Source organism: Pimephales promelas, chromosome 12 (assembly GCF_988280905.1).
Source record: "Pimephales promelas chromosome 12, fPimPro1.hap1.1, whole genome shotgun sequence".
In the NCBI taxonomy this organism is placed as follows: Eukaryota; Metazoa; Chordata; class Actinopteri; order Cypriniformes; family Leuciscidae; genus Pimephales; species Pimephales promelas.
In genome coordinates, this window is record NC_142780.1 from 14523118 (window position 1) to 14540363 (window position 17246).

General features: G+C 38.5%; 1 protein-coding gene across 1 annotated transcript in view; it reads left to right on the top strand.

Annotated features, from left to right (window-relative positions):
• The window catches only part of iffo1b (intermediate filament family orphan 1b), a 32719-nt gene extending 18628 nt beyond the window's left edge, over positions 1–14091 (top strand). Inside the window, exons 5-9 of the mRNA XM_039694400.2 lie at positions 1074–1255; positions 1364–1484; positions 6007–6096; positions 7199–7332; positions 8939–14091. Coding sequence (XP_039550334.2) covers positions 1074–1255; positions 1364–1484; positions 6007–6096; positions 7199–7332; positions 8939–9023 — 612 coding nt within the window. The 3' untranslated portion in view covers positions 9024–14091. The remainder of the gene's footprint in view (positions 1–1073; positions 1256–1363; positions 1485–6006; positions 6097–7198; positions 7333–8938) is intronic.
• Positions 14092–17246: the final 3155 nt, after the last annotated feature.

Here is a 17246-nt window from a genome sequence, read left to right on the forward strand (position 1 = left end):
CATTGGGAACCAAACGGTTCAAGGTCCAAATGAGAGTTTCAGTGCAAACTGTTCAAAGGGCTTTAAACAATTTCAGACGATGAATAAGGGTCTTATCAAGCGAACCGATCACTCATTTAATAAATAAATAACAATATTTAAGTTTTATAAGCATAAATGGTTGCCTTGCTCTGTTCTGTGATGCGCGTTTGTGACTCTCCTTTTCAAACTTGTTCATCAAAATGAACAAATGGTTTATTCAATGAACAAAATGAACAAATTGACTCGGAAAAAGATTCGTTCATTTTGATGAACGAGTTCGAACAGGAGAGACACACAGAACAGAGCAAGGCGAGCATTTGAGCTTATAAAACTTAAACTAAAAAAAAAGTTATATATTTTTTAAATGAGCGATCGTTTCGCTTGATAAGACCCTTATTCATCGTCTGAAATTGTTTAAAGCCCTTTGAACAGTTTGGAGTTTGCACTGAAACTGTCTTTTGGACCTTGAACTGTTTGGTTCCCATTGAAGTCCATTATATGGAGATAAATCCTGGAATGTTTTCAAAAACCTTAATTTCTTTTCGACTGAAGAAAGAGTGACATGGACATCTTGGATGACATGGGGGTGAGTAAATTATCCGCAATTTTTTTTTTTTTTAATACAAGAACACTTTAACGCCTGATGCTTCTCAAATTAACCTATTTTTCAGGTGATATGGTTTTTAGTTTCAGTCATTTTACTAGAAATCCAAAAGAAAATTTTCTGCAATGAATGTCATAAATATGTATCGTGTAATCTTGCACGCTTGTAATACAGTACCCCAGCCCCCTCTCTGTCTCTGACTCAGCTGCTGTGATTTTCTGCTGATGTCTGCTATAGTGTCTGAGGCACAGAGAACTGATGTGCATTGCATTTTCTGTAGGGTAGAAGAGGGAGCGGTCGAACCAACATTTTTTGTGTTTGTTTCAATGTTACATTGGGTCAAAAGTGTTGAGGTTAAAGTTATTAATGACCTAACCCTCTCTCTCTCTCTCTCTCTCTCTCTCTCTCTCTCTCTCTCTCTCTCTCTCTCTCTCTCTTGCTATCTCAGGTTCCAAGCCCTCAAAATGCCATCACCTCTCGTGCCCGTAAACAAACCTCGCAACCTGCCAATGGCAGCGAGACAGATGAGCCAGTCAGCACCTCTGAGAGTGATGGTGCGCGAGAAGATGAAGTGTGCACCCCTTCAACCCTCCAGATCAATGAAGAGATGCAGAGAATGTTGACCCAGCTGTGAGCGATTAAAAATGCCTTGCAATGTTCGCTCAAGGCTGTGGTTTCTAATTGTCAACTGCTTGTTTGATTACGACTAATGTAACGACTTACCTGTGTATTTGCCAGGCGTGAGTGTGAGTTTGAGGATGACTGTGACTCTCTGGCTTGGGAAGAGACAGAGGAAACGCTCCTTCTGTGGGAGGATTTCCCAGGATGCACTTTAACAGTGGACACTAATCAGGGAGAGGTTAGTGCACTGCATTCTGGGGCTTATCGTTTATACAGTGCCCTCCACAATTATTGGCACCCCTGTTTAAGATGTGGTCGAGGACTTTTAAAAATTCTCCCTTTTTTTTAAACAACATAGAATCCAAATGCAAAAAAAGAGAAAAATCCAACCTTTTATTTAAGTACATTACTTTGGTGGTAAAAATTTTTTTTTAAATTTAAAAAAATAAAAACTTCAAATCATGTGTCCCACAATTATTGGCACCCCTGATGTTAATACTTTGTACAACCCCCTTTTGCCAACAAGACAGCACTTAATCTCCTCCTATAACATTTCACAAGATTGGAGAACACAGAGAGAGGGATCTTTGACCATTCTTCTTTGAAAAATCTTTCTAGATCATCCAGAATCCTGGGCTCTCTCTTGTGCACTCTCCTCTTTAGCTCACCCCACAGGTTTTCGATTGGATTGAGGTCTGGGGACTGAGATGGCCATGGGAGGACCTTGAGTTTGTGACTGAACCATTTTTGTGTAGATTTTGCTACACGTTTTGGATCATTATCCTGCTGAAAGACCCAATGACGACCCATCTTCAGCTTTCTGGCAGAGGCCATCAGGTTTTTATTTAAAATGTCCTGGTAGTTCAAAGCGTTCATAATGCCATGCACCCTAACAAGGTTCCCAGGGCCTTTGGAAGAGAAACAGGCCCACAGCATCACAGATCCTCCACCATACTTCACGGTGGGCATGAGGTACTTTTCGGCATACACATCTTTTGTTTTACACCAGATCCACTTAGAGTGTTTGTTGCCAAAAAGCTCAATCTTAGTCTCATCCGACCAAAGCACACGATCCCAGATGAAGTCCCAGTGCCGCTTGGCAAACTCCAGACGTTTACGTTTGTCAGTGTTAGTGAGAAAAGGCTTTTTCCTAGCATGCCTCCCAAACATCTTGTTGGCATGTAGAGAGCGTCTGATGGTTGTTTTGGAGATTTTGTGACCCCAAGATGCCACTATTTGATGCAATTCTGTGACAGTGAGCCTAGGACTTTTTTTTACTTCTCTTAGCATCCTCCTCACAGTGCGTTGTGGCAAGATAAACTTGGGACCTCTTCCAGCCTTGTTTGTCACTGTTCCAGTTTGTTTTAAACTTCTTAATGATTCCTCTAACTTTAGATACGGGCAAGATAAGGTGAGTGGCTATTTTCTTGTAGCCATTGCCTGACTTATAAAGGTCATCACACATCTGCCTTACTTGAATGGTGTGTTCTCTTGTCTTTGCCATGTTGACAAATGGGTAAGAGAATTAGGCCTCTGTGTCATGTCATATTTATACCCCAGGGAAATAGGAAGTCATGAATTACTAATTAAAAGTTCCTAGATACCCTGACCAACATTAGCAACTACAGAAAATATATTTTTTTAAAAATCAATTACATTTTTCAGCAGAATTGTTAGGGGTGCCAATAATTGTGGGACACAGGATTTGAAGTTTTTATTTTTCTAAATTTAAAAAAAAAAATTACCACCAAAGTAATGTACTTACATAAAAGGTTGGATTTTTCTCTTTTTTTGCATTTAGATTCTATGTTGTTTAAAAAAAAAGGGAGAATTTTTAAAAGTCCTCGACCACATCTTAAACAGGGGTGCCAATAATTGTGGAGGGCACTGTATGTGGTTGATATGAGTGGTTGTGTTAGAATATACATTTTTGCATACTACTTCCTCTTACTACTTCCTCATTTATTTTTGCACTTTGACACTTTCCCACGATTTAAAGCCTTTTAAGAATTCAAGGGTCCATATCATATACATTCTTTTCCAATCTTTTTGACTCACTTATAATGTTAGACACAAAAACATGACAAATTTGTTTTTGTCTTTTTTTAATATTTTCCGCCATATTAATATTTAATATATTTCTTACTTAAGATTAAACAGTCTGTTTTTGCTACTGTAACTATAACAGTTCCATGTAAATTACCATTTGTTGAATGTTTGCTGGCAGGTCCAATGTAATCATCACTATCCCATCTTTCAATAACAGCCTCGTAAGTGAAGTGTTATCAAACATATAATTGAAAGTACTGTTGGTACAATAAAATGAATAATATTTCATATTTAAAAAATGTGCTGTCAAAATCACATGAGAGGCAGAACTTATAGAAAGGACCTTCAAGAGTTTTGATTAAAATCCAAAAATCTGATTGGTGCACCTACTAAGTATTCTTGAAATTTCATGTTTACTTCCTAATATTAATCTAATGAATCTAAATTCATTTATTCATGTAAAAACAATTCTCTTACTCTTGTTTTGCAGTAAATGAACACACGCATCTTTACAAGTTTAATTGAGAAGCAAAATTAAGCCTTTTTACAGAAATTGTACAGTAGATACTGTATTCTTATAAAAACATTTTTAGTGCTGTCAAATCGATTAATCGCAATTAATCACATAAAACATAAATGTTTGTAGATAAAGTGCACACACACACACACACACACACTTTTATGTTAAATGTGATTAATGGTTAATTGATTTGACTGCAATAATTGTTTTATTTTTCTCTTTCTTTTGTAAAAAAATAACGTTTTAACTTTATTCTGATGCTCCACATTAGACATTCTACTAACTATTATTAACTTTGCTACTAAAAGTCAACTAACTATCAAGGTGATGATACACAGGGCAACTTTTTGAGCAATGTTGCTGGGCAATGTTGCTTGAGAGCAACAGATGAGACACAGGGCTCATGACCAATATACATTATCTAGATATACATTTATTGCCAATTTCTCAAAAAGTTGCCCTGTGTATCATAACTTTTAGGTTAGGGTTAGAATAAGTCAACATTTACTTGCATAGTTACTTATAATCAGTGGAATGTCTGTTGGTGAAGCTTCAGAATAAAGTGTATGCAGATATAAACGCGGTCAAGAACTGGCTTTTTAAATTTTATTATATTGTTGTCTGAGGTCAACTTATGACGTTCGCTTGGTTTTTGCATTCAAAAACATTAAAATGAATAAGTAATAGGCTATTTTCTACCCTAGTTTTGAGCCTAGCTCAGAAACGCTCGGTTTTTATGGGCGTCTCGCACTGAAGACTTGTAAGTAAACGCCCACTGCTGTGAGTGGGTAACAGTTTTGCATATTATAATGAGTTTCAACTCACTCGTCGATGCACTTGGGGGAAATGTTGTAAAATGGCAACCGGAATGATTCGCCCATACATGTTCGCCCAGAGTCCGTGTGTTGCAGCATTCCTGTCGGATCCAATATAGACGGCACAGCACCGTACTTTACTCGTAATCGGTCTGCAAATCCAGTCTTTTTTACACAACAATCCTCAGTGAAATGAAGCGAAAAGACGGTTTTACCCTCATCAGCTGGAACGTAATTAAAGTTTTGCAGTCCTATTGTAATCCAGAGGACGCTTATGCAGCAACTGTCTTCTTCCACAACCAGGCACTGCACAATATTTTGTATTGTTCGGTAGCTCGGTCCGGTTTGTCATCACGAGGTAGGCGTCTATGTTGTTTAGCTATGCATGTAATGCGCGTATCGGTGGGCGGGGCTAACGGCCACGTTGAAGTAGGCGTTGATCTTCTTCTGCTGGGGTGGTGTTTTATCCTCTTTGACATCATAGTTCCACACTTTTAAAAACGAGTCGTTTGCTGAGCCTGGTGTCAATAAAAGCTTTTATTGGACTAACAAGGATGTTTTCAGTTCTGAAACTTACAGGATATTCTCATAATATGATGACCTCTTAGATGTCAAAAGCTCAAGGAAAATTTGATTTCTCAGTTCATCACCCCTTTAATCAGACAGTCTAGCAATACTCTAAGGAGAGTTAGTTGACATTGACATGTCGTTGCAAAGTTACTTATAGTTAGTAGAAAGTCTAAAGTGGACTTAAATCGAAATAAAGTGTTAAAGTAACTTCCGTTTAGCTTTTCCTTTACTTTTCCTAACCCATTCCATATTTCCTCTCTACCTCTTTCTCCATTCTGTTCATTCTGTGTGCACTCTCTTCCTGTCTGTTTCTCTATACGTCTCACATTCTTTTTCATGTATTATTTAATGTTTGTGATAAACTGGTGAGTATTGGTTCATCTCTTTAATAGAATCCAGGAGGAATCTGACACAGAATGAAGCTTAGGTTCACACACCTGCTCAGTATCCAAGGGAGAATAGGATTCTAGTGGTCATCCACTCATAGGACGCATGCAAACACACACACACACAGCTCATATTTAGGTCAGGGTACTCTGTCCAGTTTGCTGGGGGGGCGGTTCGATACTAAACATTACTGACATTAGTTAATGTGATGTTGGCTGGAAGTGTGTCGCATTTCATGGAAAGCTCAAAGTGTTTAGAGTTTTCCATCGATGGGGTCATTAATCTAGTATTTTATTTTCCCTCTGGTAAAGTCTCATCTGCTGGTGTGAGTGCTTGTGCTTCTGCTGTGAGATAATGTGCCTGTGGGATTTCTCTCTCTCTCTCTCTCTCTCTCTCTCTATTTCTTTCTGCCTGGACAGGAGGAGAGTTTGGAAAAGGTGATTAAGGACACTGAATGTCTTTTTCAGTCTAGGGAGAAGGAATATCAGGAGACCATAGACCAGATTGAGGTGAGAAGTTTTGATAGTTTACTTCAATTTCATGCTTTATCAAATTATAACACAGCTTTTGAGTTAGATAATGTACAGTCAGCCAATCAGGGTCCCTGTCAGGGTTTATTTTGTGATAATACAGTACTTTATCTCTCTATCAGTCATGAATCATTTGTTTTATACTCACTGTTAATAGTCTCGTTCTGCTATTTTCTTGTTATGTATGTTGGATAAAATTGTTAAAGGAGAACTCAGGCGAACAATGAACCTTTGGTCTAATAAAACATTGGTACCTAGTCAACCGTTCTCTGATATTTGTTTTCATGATAATAGAATGTAAAGAGTTTTATCTCTAAAAACTGTTTAGCGTATAATGCTAGTAATGGGGGCATTGATTAAGTAAAAAGAAATCGCTAGTTTATACCACTAACAAGGCTCAAAATAGCCCCACACTAACACAGTAACATAATGAGGGTCTATACATACAAAACGAAGCATTGAGAACTTTGTAAGTGTACAGACCATTAAATAAGAAGATACTTTATAAAGACAGTTCACTTCGTGTATACAGACAGGAGCCATCTTTGGAAAACAGACTCGATAAGTCAAACCACGAACGCCGTTCATAAAGTTCAGAAGATCGGTGAACTTCATACAGTTCAGATCACTCAGCACGATGTTCTTGGTTTGACTTATCGAGACTATTTTCTAAGATGGCTCCTGTCTGTATACGCGAAGTGAACTGTCTTTATAAAGTATCTTCTTATTAAACGCTCTGTACACTTACAAAGTTCTCAATGCTTCGTTTTGCATGTGTGTTATTTACTGTGTTAGTGTGGGGCTATTTTGAGCCTTGTTAGTGGTATAAACTAGCGATTTCTTTTTACTTAGTCAATGCCCCCATTACTAGCATTTTACGCTAAACCGTTTTTAGAGATAAAACTCTTTACATTCGATTATCATGAAAACAAATCTCATAGAACGGTTGACTAGGTACCGATGTTTTAATAGACCAAAGGTTCATTGTTCGCCGGAGTTCTCCTTTAAGTAAATAAATGTACATATAAATGTAAGTATGGAAGCCCATTAGCCTTGTCTGATGCGATATGTTCCTCTGTAGTTGGAACTTGCCACAGCAAAGTCAGACATGAACCGCCATCTTCACGAGTACATGGAGATGTGCAGCATGAAGAGAGGACTGGATGTGCAGATGGAAACCTGCAGGAGACTCATCACTCAGAGTGGAAACGAAAAGTATGTATATGTCCTCAAACATATTGGCTTTTGACACTTTTTTGGCACTTGACACTGTTCATATACTGTATCCTGGGTACTAAGATTTTGAGATTTCACACTTTACATTTAACAGGGTTGTTATTCTTAACTCAGACTAAAACCAAAAAAAAAAAAATGTTACTTGAAATAAATGTTAACTGAAACAAACGAACAAAAAATTAATAATAATAGGCTTTATGCCGTGCGTCTCGTGACCAAACCGGAAAGTGTTAACGGCCGTAAGAACTGACTACGATATCTATGGATATTTAAGGTAATCAGCTAACCTAACTAGTTCACTTTGTTATTGGCGTTTTATTCCATTTAAATATCTAAACGTTACTGTGAAGAATAAAAAATATAAAACGTTTAAATATTAATCTGCACGTGAGGGATATTGTTTATGCTAATCTTTGCTCGCTCCTTTTAAGTTATCTTGAGATAAAAAAAAACGCAAAAAATTTCATGAAGCACATACAAAAGACCTGGACCGGAAGCGATGCGACCTGTTTTACAGAGAATGCGGAAGTAAGTTGTGCATAAAGCCTATTGCCAAGTAAACAATCCGCATTTTCATTTAGATGTACTAAATCTACATCATCTTGACATACTAAAATAACTAAAACTAAAAAAAAATATATATATATAATAAATTATTATAATTAAATAGATATGTAAACATATTTTTAAAAACGAATATAAATGACAAACACGCACTTACAAAATTACTAAAACTTGATCTAAAATTGGCGTTCGTAGATCGACTGGTAGGGACTATTTTTCAAAGATGGCTTTTTCCTGTATTCACGAAGTTGACTGTATGTATAAAATATCTTCTTATTAAACTGTATGGACACTGACAAAGTTCTCAATGCTACGGTTTGAATATAGGGACCCTCATTATGCTACCTTGTTAGTGTGGGGCTATTTTGAGCCTTGTTAGTGGTTTTTATTTTTATTAGCGATTTTTATTTCTCATTACTCTATGCCCTATATACTAGCGTTATACTAGCATTATAGGCTAAACTGTTTTTAGAGATAAAACTATTTACATTCGGCAATCATGAAAACAAATCTCAGATAACGGTTGACTAGTTAACAATGTGTAATTAGACCAAAGGTTCATTTTGCGTCGGAATTCTCCTTTAAAATAATATCAAAGAATTAATTAAAATTCATATTAATGAGGACATAGATGACAAAATTGTCGTAATTTACTCATCCTCATGTCTTTCCAAACCTGAATGAATTTCTCTCCTCTGTGGAACAAAAGATATTTTGAGAAATGTCCATATTTGACTATAGAAGTCAAAGGTCACCAAAATTGTTTGGGTTCCAACTCATGTTCCAATGAAGAAATAACTAAATACAGGTTTGGAGTGACATGAGGGTGAGTAAATGATGACAGAATTGTCATTTTTTGGGTGATCTTTTGAGTGAAGTATTCTGTCTCTTCATCACTCTTTCACTTTTTTTTCTCTTCAGATGCTGAAACTTAACAGCTACTGAAAGTTATATTTTACTATTGCCCAAATCACAAGTGAAAGCGTATTTTGTTGATTATTTTCCTTTTGTCTCCTTACAGCAAATCCACTTCTTCTATACCTGGAGGAGGTGCAGATGCGAACGGAGAAACAGAGAGGGATAAACCCGAGGAAGGAGGAAGATAATGACAACAATCTGAAGAATATGTTTGCAAGAAGAAGAAAAATCACCCCTCAACTCTTCACGGCACCAATCATCAATCCCAACGTCAGCCCTGCTCATGTTTTTGCAGATTGTCCAGTCACTGCCTCTAGTGGTGGTAAATGGAATTAAATGGTGTGTGCTGAGTGCCCAAAAGAGAACATGTACTGACATTTCCCCTTTGGTACTGTTTTTACACCTACATCACTTTAAAGATGAGAGTCCTCACAAGATTGTTTGCTCTTGTCTGACTTCAGCGAGCCCCTCCACCGGCGAGTTTCAATCATGTTTTCCGATCCCATCCCCAAATGTCTGAGTCATCGTATTTTCATCAGCGAATACAATCGCTTTTGATTTCGTATGTCTGCCAGAGAATCACTGACTATGTTTTATCAAAGTTTCCATTTCCTAGAGACTCTGAGGGGACATTTGCTCACTTATTGTCGCCGCATGTACCGTTACGTGCCGCTGTAAGCCGCGGGTCAGTGGGTGTGTTGTGCTTCCTGTCTGAGCTGTTGTAAATACTGGGCTGTTTATGCTAGTGAAGGGTGAAGGTAACTGTAGCCTGCACGTCCCCCATCTCTGTGCTCAAATTGACACGAAATACATGACGTTTCATGCTAACGGTATTCTGCTGATGCCAGGCTGCTTTAGAGTCTCGGCTTAGAATAATGAACTCTTTTACTTCCTCCCTTGCGGGTGGAAAACATGAGTGATGGGTGAGGTCAGACGAGTGAGATTTGAGGATGTTATGGCTTCGGAGTACATGTCAGAGTGTTACGCATGTCAACCGCTGTGTTATTTCCTTTTCTCTTTTCCCCTCATTTTTCGTCTTTAAGATAAATGATATTAAGCCTTTTTCTCTGCCGGTGGAGATGGATTTCCGAAAATAGAATTTCATGAAAATGCTGTATATGAATCGCTGCTATAGACCATAAAAGTATCTAGTATTTCTATTTTGGATAGTAAAATCCTTCTAGTGTAGTTTGGCATTTTTCTGTTTCGTGTCCTTAAGATCTTGCCGGTGCCTCTGATGGCTGAGGTTGATGCAAAGGTCTGTCCATTTGTCTGACCTGTTGTTTTCATTGTGAATAGACTTGTAGTCCTGACTGGCTGTGTTCTGATAAGAACTACAGACTTCGAAATGGGTGGGAACGTGATCTGTAAATAAGGTGAAATGAGAGAAGTCCTTTAGAGCAAGCCCCTGAAGAGTTATTTTCATGCTAGTGGAGATAGTTGATAAGTTAAGTTAGAGCATACTGCAGTGATCCTGATGGTTAAACTCATTGATGAATTATCTTAAAGAGACCATCAAACTTATTTTTTTAACAGAGATCTTGTGGAAACACATTTCTGCCTCAGAGTAAAAAAAAAGATAGTTGTGACTTTGCCAGGTTTCTCAGTTGCAACTTTATATCTCACAATTGTGACTCGTTTCACATTATTGCCACTTTTTTTAGAATAACGATTTCATATATCACACTTCATCGCCTCATTGTTTTGCAAAATTTTAACCAGTGTTGGGTGTAACTTATTACTAAGTCACTCATTCCCCTTCAAAAGTAAAGTATTACTGTATGTAAAAAGGTTTGTTTTTAATGTAAACTCCCTCTTGGTCAGTTCAAGAATAATTTATGCATTTTTATATTTAAATTATAAAAAGAGCAGTTTCGTGTTGTATCGTTCAACTGGTCGAGGTTGATATGGGATTTAGAAAGTAATAAGTTATGCAAATACTTCTTACAGGGAGTAATTAAGTACAGTAATCTAATTACACTGGTAAAGAAATAATTAGTAGACTTTTTTAGAGAGAAATTTAACACTCATTTTAACGTTATATCTCACAACTGTGACTTTTTTTTTCTTGTAATTGCTACTTTTAACAACATTGTTTCTCATAATTGCGACTTTTTGTTTGCGATTTCGTTTCACACAATTGCAGCTTTGTTTCTTGTTATTGCAACTTTGTTTACAACATTGATTCTGGTAATTGTGACTATATCTCACAGCTTCTTTATTTCTCACAATTTCCACTTTCTTATTTTTAACTATCTTTTTCAATTTTGTTCTCTGAGGTGGAAATCCTGCAAATTAAAGGTGCAGTATGTAATATTGACAGCTAGTGGTTGAAATGGGTACTGCAGTCAAATTCAAAATATTGGAGCGAGTTTTCTCCAAGTTCGACTGCGTCCTGCAGTACTACAATTCATGCCCCTTCGAATTACACCCCCTACCTCAAGTCACTCCTCTATAATGAATGTCATCAGAGCCCCTCATTGTGGATTCGCTGATGTCATCTCTAGTACTGCTCTTCTTCTGCTTCAATTTCCTTTCTTTTAAGCCTTGCTATCACTACCTAGTGAAAATGCATACAGATCGTATAACATATCACCAAATTTCGTAAGTCATCCTGATGTTTTCCTCAGTTTTTAAAGATTGTTAAATATGAAACTAAAGTAAATTTAATGGAAGAGCAGGTTTAGGGTGGTGGAGTAGGTTTTTAGCTATAATTACCATGAATTTATTTATGTTTTACTAAAAGCTGTTATTTCATACTTCATAAGAACCGGAGTGTCGAAACATACGCACATTTAAAAGTAAAATAATTAGCTGTAGCATTGTTTTTCATGCTCCCTAAATGTCTGCAAACAAATATTGGTATTTGTATGCTTTAGTACAGTCAAAAAATTGCATACAGCACCTTTAAGGCCCTGTTTACACGAGAACGTTCGCGGATGAAAACGTAAAAATATTTTATCGGATGTGCCTTTCGTTTACACGGCGACGGCGATTTTGGGTCTTAAAAACGCAAAAAAGTGAAACCACCCTCCATAGTGGAAATTTTAAAAACGCTCCACCGCCACGTTCCCGTGTAAACGGTAAAAACGCAGAAGCCTGCTTGACAGTGAAGGTTGTACGCAGGCGCGCGGACTTGGTGTTGTTGTGTGGCAGTGCTCCACGTTGCCACCTAGCCGCCTGGAGTGCATACTACATTGAATTTCACACTCTTTTGTGTCACCATATGTACGTTCCCACCCAAAACGCTCATCTAAACGCAGAATAAAAAGTGAAAACGCAACGCCACTTTTGCGTTTTCTCTTCAGAATTGTTTCCATATAAACATAGCCAAGATTTATCAAGATTTGTTGATAAATTGCAAGGGTGTTAGGGCCACTGCCCTGCAGAGTTCAGCTCCAACCCCAATTAAACACATCTGAACCAGCTAATCAAGGTCTCACTAGGCATACTAGAAACTTCCAGGCAGGGGTGTTGAAGCAAGTTGGAGCTAAACTCTGCGGGGCATTGGCCCTCCAGGACCGATTTTGGACAGATAGATCTACTGGAGAACACTCATTCAGTGATTTTCTTGAGCAATATATCATGCAAATGAGTGTGTAATCTGATTCTTGGCTTAAGTTCTCAAGAACCTCACGTGGTTTGTAATAATCATCTGTCCTTTTGGGAGAGCACTTTCTAGTTCTAATCAAACGCCCACAAGGACTAATACAGTACGAAGAAACTGACAAACCGACATTATGTTGGTTCATTCATATCTGTAGTTTGAGTGTAAACCACAGCTTGAATTCAAGAAAAGAGACTAAAACTCTTTGACAGAGACGTTTTGAGTGCCAAATGTGAAATAAAACATTCAGGAAAGATACTTCAACCAGTGAAAATGCTTTTGAAAACATGGTGCTGTACATCCAGCATGTAAATTTCCGCTGCAGAAAAACAAAGAGTGAAAGCTTTAATAAACACATTTCACAGTACATATCACTTTCTATGATGAGCCAGAACATCACATATTCATTTGAACAATATGTTATGAACCATCCACGGGTTGTTTTTTTCTTTTTATCTTGTTCTATTTTTTGCATACTGAATGATGAACAACATTGTGTGTCTGCCTTAGGTTTTTCCCTTCTGACCACTGTGAAGTTCTCTCGGGGATTTGCAGATTCATTTGATTTTACTGAATATTTCAGTTTTTTCACATTATTTCAAAGATGTTCAATGAGTATCAACACATTCGATTTTGAGGAAAAGGTTTTGTTTGTGAACTAAGCATATCGTTTGTGACATTTCTGCTGCCATTGCAAACAACTGAGCCGTTGTTTGTCCACAGAAAATGTTTTAATTGAGTTTATTTGTTATTGTTTTGCAGCACTGAGCTGAACTACGTGTGTAAGACTATGTATGCATGTGTATATGTACTGTACGGAGTGAGCACTCCAGGTTTCTGCAACAAGTAAGTGGTTGTTTCCTACAGCAATTTACTTCTTGTATGTTGCTATATGACCTTAAGTCTTTTTACGAGAATTCTGTTAACATTTCAATAACCACAAATCGTGTCTTGTATGAAAATGACAATAGTGTACAGTCAGGAAAATGACTCATTGGAACTGACTGAATTTTTCTTAAAGATTCTTCAGATTAGCAGTTGCTACAAACAATGAGTAAATTCACACAATACCACACAATATCTTCACCAAAATTATAACAGATTTTGAAAAAAAAAAGAGAAAAGTGATTAGAAAGAATGCTTATTTGCAATAAATGTATGAATGCAATGATACTGTAACCTAAAAGAGACAAAAGGAGAGTCGTGTAACGCTCAAACGCTGGCTATGCAAGCAAGTCCTGAACCTTGAAAAGACAATCGCAACATTTGAAATGATCGCTTGGGGCTCATTAAGATCGTCTGAATGATCTCAGTCATTCATAGCATCTCCGTGTCATTCTGTAACATCTCGCAGGAATGAATGAAACTTTATCTTTTACGGGTTCTCTTTAAGTTTACACATGTGCCACTGTGGTTGTTGCTATCAGATGCTGTCCAGTGACTCATCTGAGTGTCTAAGGGGTGGAAACGTACCCCAACTGAAGCAATGTCACGTGTGTATTTAGATTTAAACAGTAACAGGACTATATGTATATATATAAATGTGTACGTGTAACCCAAAGCAGAACAGGAATTGCTCGCTTCACTGCAAGTGTACAGAAAGACTGGAGCTTTAAAAGATTTCAGAATAAAGGTTACTGCTGAACGCACTGCGAGGAGTGGAGTTTTTGTGTCATAGTGTGCGCACTTTTTATTCAATCTATTTGTCATTTTTTCCTCATAAGTGTTTATCTCTCAGTCTGTTACGCTCTCGGTTGCTTAATAAGGTAATACAGGAAAAAAGGCAAAATGGAGTAAATTTAAAAGACCTTTAAGATAAAAGTTTAAATGGTTCAGTCTGATCTTTTGTCTTTAAACGACTCTAGGTATAACGACTCTACCTGTGCGACTCCAAACTTACTTTATTGTTGTTTCCTTTCTCTTCTACACAACTTTTCATCTGATCTTTCTGTTTGTGAGCTCTTTTACACTATGGATTTTCAAACACCCTCTGTCCCCTTGTTTTCTGATGTTCTCCGCGAACATCGTTCTAAAGAGGAAGTGGCGCAAATTGAAAGACCCTACTGACACTTTATCAATCCTTCCTCTCTTGCTTCTCTGCTAATATCTCTACTGGCAAAATGACTTACTACACCAACAAATTGAACAATTCTTCCGACTCTCGCTTGCTTTTCAAAACCTTCTCACCAATCGCCCTACCACTTGTCCGCTTGATCCCATTCACACTATTCTACTTCAAGCCATTTCTTCCTCAGTTGTACCCGCACTCACATGCATCATAAACACCTCTCTTCACACTGGTACATTTCCCATAGCTTTTAAGCAGGCATGGGTATTCCACAGACTGTAAAAAAATATAGACAAAGCGCCTGTGACGTCACCCATAGACTCTCTGAAGAATGGGTTTGAAGCCGTTTATGGGGGGGTATGGGCGGCGCCATCTTGGGAAATCCTAGCCCTGCCCATCGTCTGGTCAATCCATATATGGGTAAAAGGGCTTTGTGTGAGACTGAGTCGGCCAGTGTACCCGCCCTTTTACAAGTTGCAACTTCTAGGTTAAATAAGCTAACGTTAGCAGCTAACTAAAAAGCCTCGAAATTTAAAAATACTACTGTTATTGTGTCACGAAAAGTAGTTTTAGTAGTTTTTCAGTCGACAATGTAGTTGTTTAAAGCTCAAATCTGTGGTTTATTTATACAGGTATTTTCGGAGTGTCCAAGGGTTCGCCAGGCGCTCATGTAACGTTACTCTGCCTGGAACAGTCTTGCCTCGGCCAGTGCTTCTGACGTTTGCCGCTGGCTCTGATGTCTAGTCTAGTGGTTGAACATGAGATATAATTCGACTTGTGTATATCTAAAGGGCCATTTTTGGTCTCACAAAAAGAGACAGGGTTGTGACATTTTATTATAAATAGCCTAACGACCATAGACTGGGCCTCCTCTCCATTCCACGACGAACTGAACTTGCACTTTAAAATGTTATCTTATAGCCAGCATATGAAAAATGCTGGGTTGTTTTAACCCAATTTTGGGTAAAATATGGACAAACCCAGCCATTGGGTTACATTTTTAAATTATATTTTTAACCCAATGGCTGGGTTTGTCCATATTTTACCCAAAATTGGGTTAAACCAACCCAGGATTTTTTAGAGTGTACTGTATTATACGGAACTGTTGGCAACCCTAGTACCTCGGACTTATCCGAGGCAACTTAACTGCTAACTGTTGAACAGACACTGCCCACAAACGTGCTGCCCATGCTAGTGCTAACTACGAGATATAGTAGTGGAATGTCACTTTCCGGAAAAAAATGGAGCGAAGTCCCCGTGATCAGCTGTCAATCAAGCTGTCAATCAAAGTTAACCACCCTTATTTGGCATACATTTTATATCTAAATACGATCTAAACTAACGAGTTAGAAAAAAAATTCACCCCCCTCACAGTTGTCAGGCACTCGAAACCTATAGAAAAATACAATGAAATGAAAGACCATTGGACCAAACTGTAAACATATGAATTTATGCTGTGAAAACGGACATTTTAACTTGAGGTCTATGGATATTTGCACCCTTTTGGGACCGACCCCTAGCGGATTTTCGATGTATTGCAGTTTTTCGCACTTCCGGGTAGGCTTCATTTTTCAGATTATAAATTTGCCACTTGGGGTATTCCCACTGCTTAAGAAACCCTATCTAAATCCAGCCCATCTGGGAAATTACAGACCGCCGGTATCCCTTGTGAAAACACTTGAACGAGTTGTTTTCAACCAGATCTCTTCCTTTCGTTCACAGAACAACCTCTTGGACAACAATCAGTCTGGTTTCTAAAGAGGACACTCAACTGAGACTGCCCTGCTCTCAGTAATTGAAGCTCTGAGACTGGCAAGAGTCCTCAGTTCTCATCCTGCTGGATCTGTCTGCTGCCTTTGACACAGTTAACCTCCAGATCCCCCTGTCAGTCCTAAAGATGAAGGACATCTCGGGATTCGCACTCCAATGGTTCAAATCTTACCTCTCAGATAGGTCCCTTTGGGTGACATGGAGGGGTGTGGTGTCTAAGACCCAACATCTAGCTACTGGGGTGCCTCAGGGCTCAGTGCTTGGACCACTTCTCTTCTCCATCTACATGACATCACTAGGATCTGAGATTCAGAAACATGGCTTTTCCTATCACTGCTACGCCAAATACACACAGCTCTCATTCCAGCCTGACGATCCTATGGTAGCTGCTCGTATCTCAGCCTGCCTGACAGACATTTCTGGCTGGATGAAGGACCACCACCTTCAACTAAACCTTGCGGAGACAGAGCTACTTGTGATCGCGGCCAACCCAACACTTCATCACAACTTCACCATTCAGCTAGGATCATCCATAAGGCTGTGTGTCCACCAAAGCGTTTTTTCCACGCGCCTGGCGTATGTTTTCAATTGTTTTCAATGGGAGTGCCGCGTTTTTTAAACGCCATGAGCGTACTGAGGCGCTGAGCGTTTTTTTTTCACGCTGAAGTGCCGAGCGCCTGGCGTTTTTACTGGTCGCTGGGAGTTGAAAAATTTTCAACTTTGGATAAAACGCAGCGCTCATCACTGTCAATTTTTACCCAGCCATCCAATCACAGTGGAGGAGAGGCGGGACTAATACCACACCGACCAACTGTCAACATTCAAACCGCTGCAGATATTCTGTATCATAGCAACGAAACGTCTCAACGGAAAAAACGCTGTGCTGCCAAAACGCTCTCAAGCGGCCAATGCACGGCGTCTTCAGCAGAGCGTCTAGCGTTTTCAGCTGGCTAAAAACACTTTGGT